Source organism: Pseudorasbora parva, chromosome 10 (assembly GCF_024679245.1).
Source record: "Pseudorasbora parva isolate DD20220531a chromosome 10, ASM2467924v1, whole genome shotgun sequence".
Lineage (NCBI taxonomy): Eukaryota > Metazoa > Chordata > Actinopteri > Cypriniformes > Gobionidae > Pseudorasbora > Pseudorasbora parva.
Window position 1 is genome coordinate 6,310,923 of NC_090181.1, and position 14,733 is coordinate 6,325,655.

Consider the following 14,733-nt stretch of genomic DNA (forward strand, 5'->3'; position numbering starts at 1 on the left):
CATTTACTATAAAACTCTCCACTTGCAGTTTCTTCAGCACAGCGATAATCCGAGCGATTTTGAGCTACACATCTGATTACTGATATTTTACAGCAATAACCTACCGATACTTACTTTAAACAACTTTACAAGCACCACCATTTTATACAGAGTCTACATTCAGCGCGTGCATACCCACAGAATATAGACTCGCACTGTACAGCCACACACAGTGTGTTGTGCATCATACATACAGTTTTGTACATCTGATCTGATATTACCCGTTTCCTTTGGATTTGATTTGATCAGCCTACAAAATAATGGCTTCAATCTCAAACTGCAGAGAGGTCCCTCTGGAGGTTTACGTGAACGGCGAGTTGTTCTGCATTGACAGTGTCTGGATACCGGATGAGGAGCAGGTGGACTTAATGGTCACCGACAGCATCTACGAGCTTCTCAGGTGCTTACCGGGCCAAACCACACAGCTGCAGGTGGACACAGATGATTGCATGTCAGTCAGTCACGCCGCTTTAGAGGGCGAGGATCTGCAGCTCGACATAACCTGTAACTCGACAGGTGAATGCTCAATATGCACCACTCACAGTCAGACTAATTATTCATGTCTAATCTGTGGTTGAGATGTTTCTAATAACACATTATTTGTTTTTCAGAAACTACCCCAGAGTGGATGGTGAGGAAAATTAGTGGATTCATCAGAACACTTTTTTGGATGAATCCGGCTCCTGAACCTGAAGTCAATCTGGTTACTGTCCGCTGGCCAGCAGAAGTGCCAGAGAATGAAAAGAGCAGCCCTAAAAGAGGTGAATGTCAACAGAGCATTTGAGAGTCAACATTACAATGGCCACGTACAAACTGTTAAGTTTCAGGAGTGACGACCGCATTTAACGTCATTAACAACTAGTTGTTCAGTTTAGTTCCAACACACTGTGTATAGTTTTTGTGAACGCGGTCGTCAATCCCGTAAATTACTGAACTGTGTGTGTGCAGAACGAATAAGATGCAAACAGAAATGTATTTCAAGTTGGACTAATTATTCATTTTTGATCTGTGGTTAGTGATGTTTCTAATAAAAGATTATTTGTTTTCTTCTTCTTTTTACTAAAGTGATTAAGAAAATGAGTGCTTGCCCAAAGTATTTTCCGATCGATCCGGCTGAGCCTTTGTGTGATCCCGTGACGGAACCTGAATTGGATCCAGTCGAACCCAAGGAATCGTGTGTCCCAGATGCAAACGTTCCTGACACTGAACCTGTGTCTGCAGAAGATCAGAAGGTGGATGTCAGTGATGGCATGAATGCCTCTCCTGAAATGAGCGGCCAAGAAGGTGAATGTCAACAGAGCATTTGAGAGTCAACATTACAATGTCCAAGCAGTTTTTATTTCATTTTATTTAAGCTTGGCTCATACAGCGGTCGAGTTTGTGCCGTTATTAATGTCTTCTGGTGTGGGTTGCAGTATTTAATTTATTTAGTTTTTTTATGAGCTTTTCTGCTGATTTGCTTGCAAGATCTGGCAACACGAATAAGTCCAGGCTCATACTACTTTACCTGTGATTTCCTGGACTGCACATACAGACGAGATAAATCTCTGGTCTTATCATCTGTCATCTCTTAGATCTCTCATTGTACATCATTAACAACTAGTTATTCAGTTCTGTTCTGTACACACTAAGTATAGTTTTAGGAGGGACGACCACATTTAACGTCATTTAACAAATATCAGTTCTGTTCTGCAGAACGATTGAGATGCAAACAGAAATTTCTTTCAAGTTGGACTAATTAATCATTTTTGACCTGCAGTTAGTGATGTTTCTAATAACATATTATTTCTTTTCTTCTTTTTTTCAGAAAGTACTAAGGATCCGCCTGACACTGAACCTGTGTCTGCAGAAGATCGGAAGGTGGATGTCAGTGATGGCATGAATGCCTCTCCTGAAATGAGCGGCCCAGGAGGTGAATGTCAACAGAGCATTTGAGATGCAATATTACAATGTCCACACACACACTGTAAAGTTTCAGAAGGGACGACCACATTTAACATCATTAACAACTAGTTGTTCAGTTCTGTTCTGTACACACTGAGTATAGTTTTTGTAAATGTGGTCGTCACTGCTGTAAATTACTGAACTGTGTGTGTGCAGGACGATTGAGATGCAAACAGAAATTTCTTTCAAGTTAGACTTATTATTCATTTTTGACCTGCAGTTAGTGATGTTTCTAATAACATATTATTTGTTTTCTTCTTTTTTCAGAAAGTACCAAAGACAAGATTAGTGCTTTCTTCAAAAAGTATTTCCCGTTGGATGCGCCTGACACTGAACCTGTGTCTGCAGAAGATCGGAAGGTGGATGTCAGTGATGGCATGAATGCCTCTCCTAAAATCAACGGCCCAGGAGGTGAATGTCAACAGAGCATTTGAGATGCAATATTACAATGTCCACGCACACACTGTAAAGTTTCAGGAGTGACGACCAGATTTAACGTCATTCTGTTCTGTTCCGTACACACTGCGTATAGTTTTTGTAAATGTGGTCTTCACTGCTGTAAATTACTGAACTGTGTGTGTGCAGAACGATTGAGATGCAAACAGAAATTTATTTTCATGTTGGACTTATTATTCATTTTTGACCTGCAGTTATTGATGTTTCTAATAACATATTATTTGTTTTCTTCTTTTTTCAGAAAGTACTAAAGACAAGAAAATAAGTGCTTTCTTCAAAAAGTATTTTCCGTTGGATGCGCCTGACACTGAACCTGTGTCTGCAGAAGATCAGAAGGTGGATGTCAGTGATGGCATGAATGCCTCTCCTAAAATCACCGGCCCAGGAGGTGAATGTCAACAGAGCATTTGAGATGCAATATTACAATGTTCACGCACACACTGTAAAGTTTCAGGAGTGACGACCGCATTTAACGTCATTAACAACTATCAGTTCTGTTCTGTACACACTGAGTATAGTTTGAGTAAATGTGGTCGTCACTCCCGTAAATTACTGAACTGTGTGTGTGCAGAATGATTGAGATGCAAACAGAAATTTCTTTCATGTTGGACTAATTATTCATTTTTGACCTGCAGTTAGTGATGTTTCTAATAACATATTATTTGTTTTCTTCTTTTTTCAGAAAGTACTAAAGACAAGAAAATAAGTGCTTTCTTCAAAAAGTATTTTCCGTTGGATCCGCCTGACACTGAACCTGTGTCTGCAGAAGATCAGAAGGTGGATGTCAGTGATGGCATGAATGCCTCTCCTAAAATCACCGGCCCAGGAGGTGAATGTCAACAGAGCATTTGAGATGCAATATTACAATGTCCACACACACACTGTAAAGTTTCAGGAGTGACGACCGCATTTAACGTCATTAACAACTATCAGTTCAGTTCTGTGGTTAGTGATGTTTCTAATAACATATTATTTATTTTCTTATTTTTTCAGAAAGTACTAAAAAGAAGAAAATGAGTGCTTTCTTCAAAAAGTATTTTCCATTGGATGAGGCTGAGCCCTCATGTGTTCCTGTGTCGGAGTGAGAATCAGAGCTGGATTAAAGGGGGGGTGAAACACTCAGTTTCAGTCAATCTTGAGTACCTATAGAGTAGTATTGCATCCTTCATATCTCCGAAAAGTCTTTAGTTTTATTATAGTTATAAAAGAAAGATAGGCTGTACCGAGTCTTTCCAGAAAAAACCGAGCGCCTGGAGGCGTATCGTGTGGGCGGAGCTAAAGAATGACGAGCCCGCAGCTCCTGCACGAGAGAATGCTGAAAGCGGTGACATCCTTCAAGAAAACGTTACCCTAAATAAACCATGGTAACGCTACCCAGATTCAACTAATACAGATATGATCCAGAATCAGATCCGGAGGATGAAATAAATTGGAGAAACAGCAGCAGCAGGACGTCCGTCTCTGTGGTATGTACTGTATTTAGTGGCCTATCAACATTTGTGTGCGTTTACTCATGGTTTATGAGGACATGATTCGGTTTATGGACTATTGTATGCGACTAAACCTTAGCAGTAGCAAGCGTTATACACGATCGTGTTGTTTACTCACGCGACGATAGCCAACATAGACATTTGAAGCAGTTTTACTCACCGCCTGCTTCCAAAGCACGACCGGGAACCTTTATCGCTGAGACCGCTCCGTCAAAAACACACTTCTTGTTGATTTGGTGAAGTCCTGTGACAGCAGAGACCGTGGAGATCCACTATTGCGACACGACCGAAGCGTGATGTTGTGACGCTTCCCGTAATTTCTGTGTTCAAATCGGTTCAAATGCAGCGCTGCCTTCCCGGAATGCTGTGCTGAAGCGTTTAAGTCGCTTGACGTCACCCATAGGAATAAAGTGGAGCGCGGCGCGACAGAAGTGTTGCACGGACGAGTGAATCTGCACCTTGAGAGCAGTGTTTATGGGCGTGCATTTGCTCTTTCGCCTCAGTCACGCACGCGCACCCTTTCAGGAGAAGAGCCAGCACGGCCCATACAAGGACGTTCCGCTCTGTCGACGTCAAGCGGACCCATACTCGAAACAAACTCTCCGAAACTTGTGAGAAACCGGAAGGAGTATTTTTGACAAAGAAATACTCCATCAAACGTCCAACTTAGTGTTTGAAACTTTGTCTATGTTTAGGATGGGAGTACAAGTCTTTAACTGAGTGAGTGAGTGAGTGTGTGAGTGAGTGTGTGAGTGAGTGTGTGATTGAGTGTGTGAGTGTGTGAGTGAGTGTGTGAGTGTGTGAGTGAGTGAGTGAGTGAGTGAGTGAGTGAGTGAGTGAGTGAGTGAGTGAGTGAGTGAGTGAGTGAGTGAGTGAGTGAGTGAGTGAGTGAGTGAGTGTGTGAGTGAGTGAGTGAGTGTGTGAGTGTGTGAGTGAGTGAGTGAGTGAGTGTTAAAGTCATAATCGAACTTAACGCAAATCAGATTAAAGCAGCACTTGGCAACTTTTGCTCTCGGGGATCCTACAACAGGGGATGCCATCGCGCGTGCATTTGTTGACATGACAACCCTGATAGCCCTGAACTAGTAATGCGCGGGTCGTCTCATAACCCGCGGACCCCGTATGTCTATTTAATGGTCGCGGGTGAGGGGCAGGTTGTAAAAATATATACAGTGGTGCGGGGCGGGCCAAATATCTTCATAACATTCATGTCATATGAATATAATTTCATGGGTTTTATTTTTTTCAAACGCCAAATAATCGCGATGCTCACGTTTACAAGCCAGCGTCATTATAGTAGTCTATTGGTTACCGTTTTACAGAATCTATATGATACTTCAGTTCAGTGTTTGAGTGGTAGCTCACCGTAACAAGCAGGACAGCATCGGTCGGGCACGCCTCCTTCAGCTCACGCCGACGAGCAAACGCTGGTCACATGTTGATCCTCGTCCTGCCTTTAATCACATCACTTTTAGTTTCCTCTTATTGCTTTCCTCCATCAAAACCTTTTCTTTCTTATTTGTCTGTGCTGCTTCGGACATGACTATATTATCCGACGAACAAAGTTGGGCTCGCACGTCCGTATTTAAGGAAGTGTGGGTGTTGGTGGAAGTGACGTATATGCCGTAAAGCAGTCGAATTGTGTAGTTCTTTTTGTTCTCAGGTTACTACCTGAAACTCGAAGTTTAAAAGTACGATTAAAAACGATACAGACCCCATCAAGCTTTGGCAGACGTGTCATTCAACCTATTATAAGTCGATGCATCATCACTAGAGTCTTAAAAATATATTATTAAGGTTGAAAAGTTACCTAGTGCTGCTTTAAGACACGTGGAGTATGCCTATTTTAGTCTCATTATTGGAGAGCATTACAGACATGTACACACCTTAATCTAACTATTAACGCTGTGTCGGAGATTTCGCTGCATTTTGTGACAGCTCATATAACGTTACACACACACTAGTGCAAAGGGGAGGGCTTTGAGGGTTCGAGCCCTGCCCTTTTTTAAAAATTAATCAAAAGGGCCCCTTTCAACAATTATCAATAATATTGTGCCAAATAAAACAGAATTTGAATTATAATTAATATAACCACGTGTACAAAACAACAAATGGCGGAAAAGTCCCGTTTATCTTTTACGTATCTGTAAGTCTGAAATGTTGTTGCCATAACGCGTTGCTATGGGCGGTGTGTGTTTTGCTTGACTGTTCATTCTGAACACTGCGTCCTCCTATATTGTTTATTTTTGTTCTAATTATTATGCTCGTTTTAAAAGTAAAATACAATAAGTTTGTATCTGTAATCGCGAACCAGATGGGTCATTCAGTGAACGCTGTGGCTCGACGACAGGAAAAACAATCCAAACTATCACGATTTTTAAACCTTTTTCATCATTACAGGGGGGGGTGAAATGCTGTTTCATGCATACTGAGCTTTTTACACTGTTAAAGATTTGGATTCCCATCCTAAACATAGACTAAGTTTCAAACACCAAGTTGGACGTTTGATGTCAGAAATACTCCTTCAGGTTTCTCACAAGTTTCGGAGAGTTTGTTTCGAGTATGGGTCGGCTTGACGTCGATAGAGCGGAAGGTCCTTGTATGGGCCGTACGGGCTCTTCTCCCGAAAGGGTGCGCTCGCGTGACTGAGGCGAGAGAGGAAATGCACGCCCATATACACTCTCTCAGGTGCAGATCCACTCGTCTGTGCAACACTTCTGTCGCGCCGCGCTCCACTTTATTCCTATAGGTGACGGCGAGCGACTTCAACGCTTCAGCACAGCATTCCGGGAAGGCAGCGCTGCATTTGAACCGATTTGAACGCAGAAATGACGGGAAGCGTCACAACATCTCGCTTCAGTCATGTCGCAATAGTGGATCTCCACGGTCTCTGCTGTCACAGGACTTCACCAAATCAACAGTTACCAAAGAAGTGTGTTTTTGACGGAGCGGTCCCAGTGATAAAGGTTCCCGGTCGTGCTTTGGAAACAGTCGGTGAATAAAACTGCTTCAAATGTGTCTATGTTGGCTATCGTCGTGTAAATAAACATCAGTAAACAACACGATCCTGTATAACGTTAGTTAATTTATCAATGGAGCATGCGATCTATGGTGTGAGTTTAAATACATTTGTTTAGCTGACCAATATAGGTGTCAGTTTGTTTATTGTAAAACCACCCAAACATAAAGCTAGCGTTCTCACAAAGCGTGCTTCGTCATTCAAATGCGCTAACGGTTACTCCATTGTTGTTCTATGTATAACGTTACACTAGTCTGATGTGCAAAACTGTTTTGCTTGCTACTGCTAAGGTTTAGTCGCATACAATAGTCCATAAACCGAATCATGTCATCGTAAACACACACAAATGTTGACAGGCCACTAAATACAGTACATACCACAGAGACGGACGTCCTGCTGCTGCTGTTTCTCCTGTTCAATTTATTTCATCCTCCGGATCTGATTCTGGATCATATCTGTACTAGTTGAATCTGATTGATAGCCATGGTTTATTTAGGGTAGCCTTTTCTTCTCCACGCTTGAGGACGTCACCGCTTTGTGCGCGCTTGTCATTCTTTAGCTCCGCCCACTCGATACACCTCCAGGCGCTTGTTTTTTTTCGGAAAGACTCGGTACAGCCTGTATTTCTTTTATAAATATAATAAAACTAAAGACTTTTCAGAGATATGAAGGATGCAATACTACTCTATAGGTACTCAAGATTGACATGAGATTGACTGAAACTGAGTGTTTCACCCCCCTTTAATCAAAGCTATTATTCTAAATGTAGGCTGTCAAGAAGGAGCAAAGAGGGGCAGAGTCTCTTCATAAATACTGAAAGAGACAATACATAATATTACAAAAATAAAAAAAAAATGTGAATGTATATAAAACATAAAAACTAGTGATTTTTATACTTTTTAATGCAAAGTAACACTGTCCAACAGCGACACCCGCAGGTGAAGTTACAGCGGGTTTCCTGAGCCCATTACATTTTAACAGACCTGCCAAAGTCACGCTATGAGCCTGACCGAATTATTCTGGTCACGCTCATAGCCACTGGGCGGCAGTGGCTCAGTGGTTCATGTAGGTTGTCTACAAACCAGAAGGTTGGTGGTTCAATCCCCGGTTCCACCTGACCAAGTGTCGAAGTGTCTATGAGCAAGACACCTAACCTCAGCTGCTCCCGACGAGCTGGATGAGCCTTACATGGCTGACATCGCCGTCGGTGTATGAATGGGTGAATGTGAGGCAAAAATTTAAAGCGCTTTGGATAAAAGCGCTATATAAATGCAGTCCATTTTAAATGCAGTCCATTTACCATTTCCATTTATTCAAAAAGCAAGTCATGTAAACACCTTAATCAGAATATTGTCTTATTCAGAATAAGGTCAATAATTAGATTACTGCTGTCCATGTAAACGTAGTGTGTGTGTGTGTGTGTGTGTGTGTGTGTGTGTGTGTGTGTGTGTGCGTGGGCTTAATAAACATTTTAAGGAACATTGGATGTGTGGCAATTAATATCTTAAGTTGTTGGTTTAACTGCATGTTAAGTTCATAATTTATTGTTAGTGTATTACTAACTAATGTATAATTCTGGACCCTTCTGGCTGTAGTGTTAGCTGTGTTTTAAGTGTTTATGCTCTGTAGTGTCCAGATTGTACTGGGTGGTTAGGACATTGCTAGGTGGTAGTGCTCAGTAGTGAGGATGAGAGTTTGACCAGTTAGCAGAATACAGTTTTTTTTATTTTTTTATTTTTTATTCTTTGATTTTGAAAAAAAAAACACACCAAAACAAAAGCTGTGCCCTTATGAAAATATCATTATTTTGATATATTAATCAAATTAAAGGCCACTTAATGCTGCAGTCCGTAACTTTTTGTGCTCTAGCAGTTAATAATTAGAACTGCATTCTTGCGGAAGAACATTACAGCCGGAGCTACTTCTCTCTGTTTATGTTTATGGGAAGTCACACAGGGACTGTACGCCTCCGCAGCGGTTCCTACCAGACCGGTCTGAAATAACCCCAATATAAACATATCACAGTAAAGCCCAGGAGCATGCTCACTATATATATATATATATATATATATAAAGGTCATTGTATATGTACATGTGCCTTTTTGTTTAAGGGGACTTTTGTTGGCCTTTAGGGACTCTTATTGTGATGGGCTGACCAATAAAGGGGAAGGGCGGCCATTTTGAAATGAGAGGTTGTTTGGTGAGGTGGCGTGTTTATTTTGGCTAATATAGCTCAGAGTAATTGCCATAGTAAAGGTTTTTTTTTTTGTGGCTTACCTCTGGGGACTAGAGACTGTGTGTGGTAAACCTTTCATATGTGCCAACTCTGGTCAAGTGTATACATTTTGGACTACTCTGGAGATTTGGTACAGCTGAAGGATACCCTAATTTTTTTAGGGACTCTGAACCAGGGGACTTTTTCCTTTTCTCTTTTTGTGTGGACCTTGGTCTTTCATCAGGACTTCCTACCTACCACCAAGCAGAAAAGGACTGTTTAGTATCATCTTTATTTTCTATTTTTTGTCTACTTGAACTTGAACGAACCTACTCATGAACATTCTCTATATGGACTAAATTATTTGTGCATGTAAAGAGAGTCCTCAGATGGTATTATGTTTGCAAGGGTCAAGCTGCGTTATATTTTCAATACAGTTTTTTGGGGGGTGTGGTTGATGTGGTTGAAATCACGCTGTTTTTTGTGTATTGGATTTTGGCCAAATTAGTAAAAGTAAACTAGTCAGACTCCCCTTGTGATAATGATTCAACCTTTCTTGTAAAGAGTTGTAGTTGTTATAAGTGCACCATAATGATTCAGGGTAAGACAAAAACACGGTTTGGAAAATGGATTAATATTGTATATTCTCGTTATATAATATAAATCGCCTCTTATAGCTGTCAATAGTGCACTATTTGAGGGAACAGTCATCTGTAGTGAAACCATAGTGGATGTTTTTGTGTGCACTCATTAAATAAAAAAATATTTTTTTTTGGTTTATTTACATGTCTTTGGTCTGCTTTGTGTTCATATTTCATTTGAACGGCACCAGGGTTCGGATGGCTGCGTTCACATTTATTCAATTGAACCACGCTAGCAGAGCAATCGCACCAGGGTTCGCTTTAATCCAACCAAACATGCCAAGTGTGAATTTAAAGGGGGGGTGAAATGCTGTTTCATGCATACTGAGCTTTTTACACTGTTAAAGACTTGGATTCCCATCCTAAACATAGACAAAGTTTCAAAAACTAATGTTGGACGTTTGATGGAGTATTTCTGTGTCAAAAATACTTCTTCCGGTTTCTCACAAGTTTCGGAGAGTTTTTTTCGAGTATGGGTCTGCTTGACGTCGACAGAGCGGAAGGTCCTTGTATGGGCCGTACGGGCTCTTCTCCCGAAAGGGTGCGCGTGCGCGTGACTGAGACGAGAGAGAGCAAATGCACGCCCATATACACTCTCTCAGGTGCAGATCCACTCGTCCGTGCAACACTTCTGTCGCGCCGCGCTCCACTTTATTCCTATGGGTGACGTCAAGCCACTTCAACGCTTCAGCACAGCATTCCGGGAAGGCAGCGCTGCATTTGAACCGATTTGAACGCAGAAATGACGGGAAGCGTCACAACATCACGCTTCTGTCATGTCACAAAAGTGGATCTCCACGGTCACTGCTGTCACAGGACTTCACCAAATCAACAGTTACCAAAGAAGTGTGTTTTTGACGGAGCGGTCCCAGCGATAAAGGTTCTCGGTCGTGCTTTGGAAACAGGCGGTGAGTAAAACTGCTTCAAATGTCTATGCTGTTGGCTATCGTCGCGTAAGTAAACATCAGTAAACAACACGATCCTGTATAACGTTAGTTAATTTATCAGTGGAGCATGCGATCTATGGTGTGTGTTTAAATACATTTGTTTAGCTGACCAATATAGGTGTCAGTTTGTTTATTGTGGTTTAGTCGTATACAATAGTCCATAAACCGAATCATGTCATCGTAAACACACACAAATGTTGACAGGCCACTAAATACAGTACATACCACAGAGACGGACGTCCTGCTGCTGCTGTTTCTCCTGTTCAATTTATTTCAGCCTCCGGATCTGATTCTGGATCATATCTGTATAAGTTGAATCTGATTGATAGCCATGGTTTATTTAGGGTAGCCTTTTCTTCTCCACGCTTGAGGACGTCACCGCTTTGTGCGCGCTTGTCGTTCTTTAGCTCCGCCTCCAGGCGCTCGTTTTTTTTTCCGGAAAGACTTGGTACAGCCTATATTTCTTTAATAAATATGCTTAATCGGAGATAAAAGACTTTTCGGAGATATGAAGGATGCAATAATACTCTATAGGTACTCAAGATTGACTGAAACTGAGTTTTTCAGTAAAATTTTTCTCACAGTTTTCATTGAGAATTTGCAGTCCATTAGTGGCAGAGATAAAGTGAGAGGTACAAGAGCTCTTGCACATACGCATGATGCCCTGAAAGTCTTGCTACTTGATACTACCTGTAAGTGCGTTAATTCTTGTTATTTCTAATAGGTTCTTCACGGTCACGGGGGCACAGGTGATCACTTCCATTTTCCTTTATTTTTTCCTTTGTCATATTGTTTGTGATGGTCGGAAGGCGCGAGTAGCGGGAAACAACTTTCTGTTGACCGTATCGTATTTCATGTCATGTGTGTAAATAAAACCAAAGAAGGCAAATTCGCATCGTCTTTCTTTAATATCAAGATGATGAAGTGCGAACGAGTCACGAGCCCACTATCGAGCCCCTCTATTGGATGCCGCTAATACTACCAATACTGAAGGAAGACTGATATCGCTACTAAATGAAATAGATTTTAGTATTTATTATTATTTCTAGGCTAATTATTTTAAAATGCTATTATTTTACTTTAAAAAAAAATTGTATGTTATAGACAAAATATTGAAGTTTGTCTTAGATATTTCTGGGATTATATCAGATAACGTTTTAAGCTGTCATATGCTCATTTTACTGTATGTAGGCAGCCTACCCCACATAGCCTATGAGGCATGTCACTATTTCACTTCCACTCTTTTTGGGTAAATCAAGAAAAAAGTATACACCGTATTAATAAAACAAAACCACGCAATTGTACTAGATATTTGAGAAATTAATATGGGGGAAAAAAGGATCCGAACCCTCACAAACTGAAAGTCAACTAGGCTATAGGTCTAAACTCGTTTTACATTTTACATTTAATCATTTAGCAGATGCTTTTATCCAAAGCGACTTACAAAAAAGGGGAGAGCAATAGAAGCAACGAAACAAACAAGGCCAACAACCTGTAAGAGCTGTAAGAAGTCTCAGGTAATTAAGCACACTACACAAACTTTTTTTTTTTTTTTTGGACAAACAAACAAAATTTAAATTGATAGTTAAGTGCTATTCTTTATTGGTCAGGTGCAATTGGAAAAGATGTGTCTTAAGATGTTTTTTAGCAGCACGAATTGAGATGAGAACGGTCCAGGAAAATGTCCGTGAGAGTGATTTCATTCCTCTTTGGGATGGAACCACAATGTGTCGCTCACTCGCAGAATGCAAGCTTCTGGAGGGTGTGTAAGTCTGAGCAAGCGAGTTTAGGTATATTGGTGCAGAGCCAGTGGTTGCTTTGTAGGCGAGAACCAGTGCCTTGAATTTGAAGCGAGCAGCCATTGGCAAACAGTGCAGTCTGATGAAGAGAGGCGTGGCATGGGCTCTCTTTGGCTCATTAAAGACCACTCTCGCCGCTGCATTCTGGATAAGCTGCAAGGGTTTGATAGTGCATGCTGGAAGGCCAGCTAGAAGAGCATTACAATAGTCCAGTCTGGAGAGAACAAGAGCTTGAATCAGGAGTTGTGCAGCCTGTTCTGATAGGAAAGGTCTAATCTTTCTAATGTTGTAGAAGGCAAATCTGCAGGACCGGGCTGTTGCAGTAATGTGGTCAGTGATGTTTAAATGGTCATCAATCACAACTCCAAGGTTCCTGGCTGTCGTAGATGGAGTTATGGTTGATGAACCGAGCTGAATGGAGAAATTTTGATGAAGTGCTGGGTTGGTTGAGACAAGTAATTCTGTCTTTGCAAGATTCAGTTTAAGATGATGCTCTTTCATCCAGTCAGAAATGTCTGTCAGACAGGCAGCGATACGAACACTGACTGTAGGATCATCTGGTTGAAATGAGAAGTAGAGTTGAGTGTCATCAGCATAGGAGTGAAAGGAGAAGCCGTGTTTCTGAATGACAGAGCCTAATGATGACATGTAGATGGAGAAGAGAAGTGGTCCAAGCACTGAGCCCTGGGGAACCCCAGTAGCTAGATGATGGGACTTAGACACTTCACCTCTCCATGACACCCAGTAGGACCTACCAGAGAGGTAAGACCTGAACCACTGGAGAGCAGTTCCTGAGATACCAATCTTGTGTTGACAGGAGGATCTGGTGGATAACTGTGTCAAAAGCAGCAGACAGATCCAGCAGGATGAGCACTGAGGATTTGGAAGCTGCTTTTGCCAGTCTCAGTGCCTCAGTTACCAAGAGCAAGGCAGCCTCAGTCGAGTGGCCACTTTTGAAGCCGGATTGGTTGTTGTCCAGGAGTTTGTTCTGTTCAAGAAACATAGAGAGTTGATTGAACACAACTCGCTCTAGTGTCTTTGCAATGAAAGGCAGAAGGGATACCGGTCTGTAGTTTTCTAAAAGCGCTGGATTACGAGAGGGTTTCTTAAGCAGTGGGGTTACCTGAGCCTGCTTAAATGCTGTGGGAAAGTTTCCCGTGTGAAGAGAAGTGTTGACAATGTGAGTGAGCGCAGGAGTGATTGAAGAAGAAATGACCTGAAGGAGTAGCCTGGATGCCAGCCGAACTTAGCCCAGCCCACAAAATTTTAGGTCGGGCAGTTCGGTATGACCTCGCTCCATAGAGGAGTAATTATCCCTGGACAGAAACTGTTCGGACCAATGAAATCATCAGGGCGGGCTTTAGACGATGATGGACATATGATTAACAGTAACGTAATCATCCGTCATCAAAGGGGGTTGGATTATATTTGATCGAATCCTAAACGGAGAGCTTGTTCGTATATGCATTCACCATCACAATTTCTCTCAGAAATGATCATCATGTTGGGTAAGTACTCTGTGTATCATTACATTTTTCTTTTTTTACAACACCGGCAAAGATTGTGTATTCCAGCCTGATTCCAGCGCGCATGCAGACAGGGTTGCCGAGTTTTTACAACAAAACCTGCCAACTACTAGCCCTAAACAATAGGTTCTCCAGGGGGTTCTCCGGGGGAAAAAAATGGCGTTTGGGGGGTAAAATGTGTTATTTTGGCAAGGTTGCCTGCTAAAATTTGCACTCATGGGTCTCACACAGGTCTCACATAATAGAGAAGGGTGGAAGCGTATTTGTGTTTGTTGTTGAGATGTGCGTGTCAGTTTGTGGTGAGTTGAACTGGTTCCTGATGAGAGATGTTTTGTTTGTGAAAAATGATGCAAAGTCATTAGCTGTAAGAGTTGATGAAGGAGGGGGAGGAGGAGGACAAAGAATAGAGGAGAATGTTTTATAGAGTGTGCGAGAGTCCGAGCAATTGTTGATTTTGTTGTGGTAGTATGTTGTTTTAGCAGTGGAGACATTTGTAGAGAAAGAATAGAGAAGAGACTGATACAAGGTAAGGTCAGTATAGTTTTTAGATTTCCGCCATTTCCTCTCTGCCGCCCTGAGTCCAGAGCGATGTTCACGGAGAACATCAGACAGCCAGGGGGCAGATGGGGTGGGGCGGGCTGGTCTGGTCTAGATGAA

General features: G+C 41.7%; 1 protein-coding gene across 1 annotated transcript; it reads left to right on the top strand.

Moving 5' to 3' along the window:
• Positions 1-202: 202 nt before the first annotated feature.
• LOC137090824 (uncharacterized) lies at positions 203-3,524 on the top strand. Its single transcript, XM_067454776.1, has 8 exons — positions 203-555; positions 651-800; positions 1,105-1,323; positions 1,847-1,951; positions 2,251-2,394; positions 2,681-2,827; positions 3,122-3,268; positions 3,433-3,524. Exons 1-8 carry the CDS (start codon positions 300-302, stop codon positions 3,522-3,524), a joined length of 1,260 nt encoding a protein of 419 aa, XP_067310877.1. The 5' UTR covers positions 203-299.
• The last annotated feature ends 11,209 nt before the right edge of the window (positions 3,525-14,733 follow it).

Excerpts from the sequence above, each read along its gene's own strand:
- LOC137090824 (XM_067454776.1), top strand. The coding sequence starts at position 300 with ATGGCTTCAATCTCAAACTGCAGAGAGGTCCCTCTGGAGGTTTACGTG. Across the intron at positions 1,324-1,846 it reads TGAAATGAGCGGCCAAGAAG|AAAGTACTAAGGATCCGCCT; the intron begins GTGAATGTCAAC and ends TCTTTTTTTCAG. Across the intron at positions 1,952-2,250 it reads TGAAATGAGCGGCCCAGGAG|AAAGTACCAAAGACAAGATT; the intron begins GTGAATGTCAAC and ends TTCTTTTTTCAG.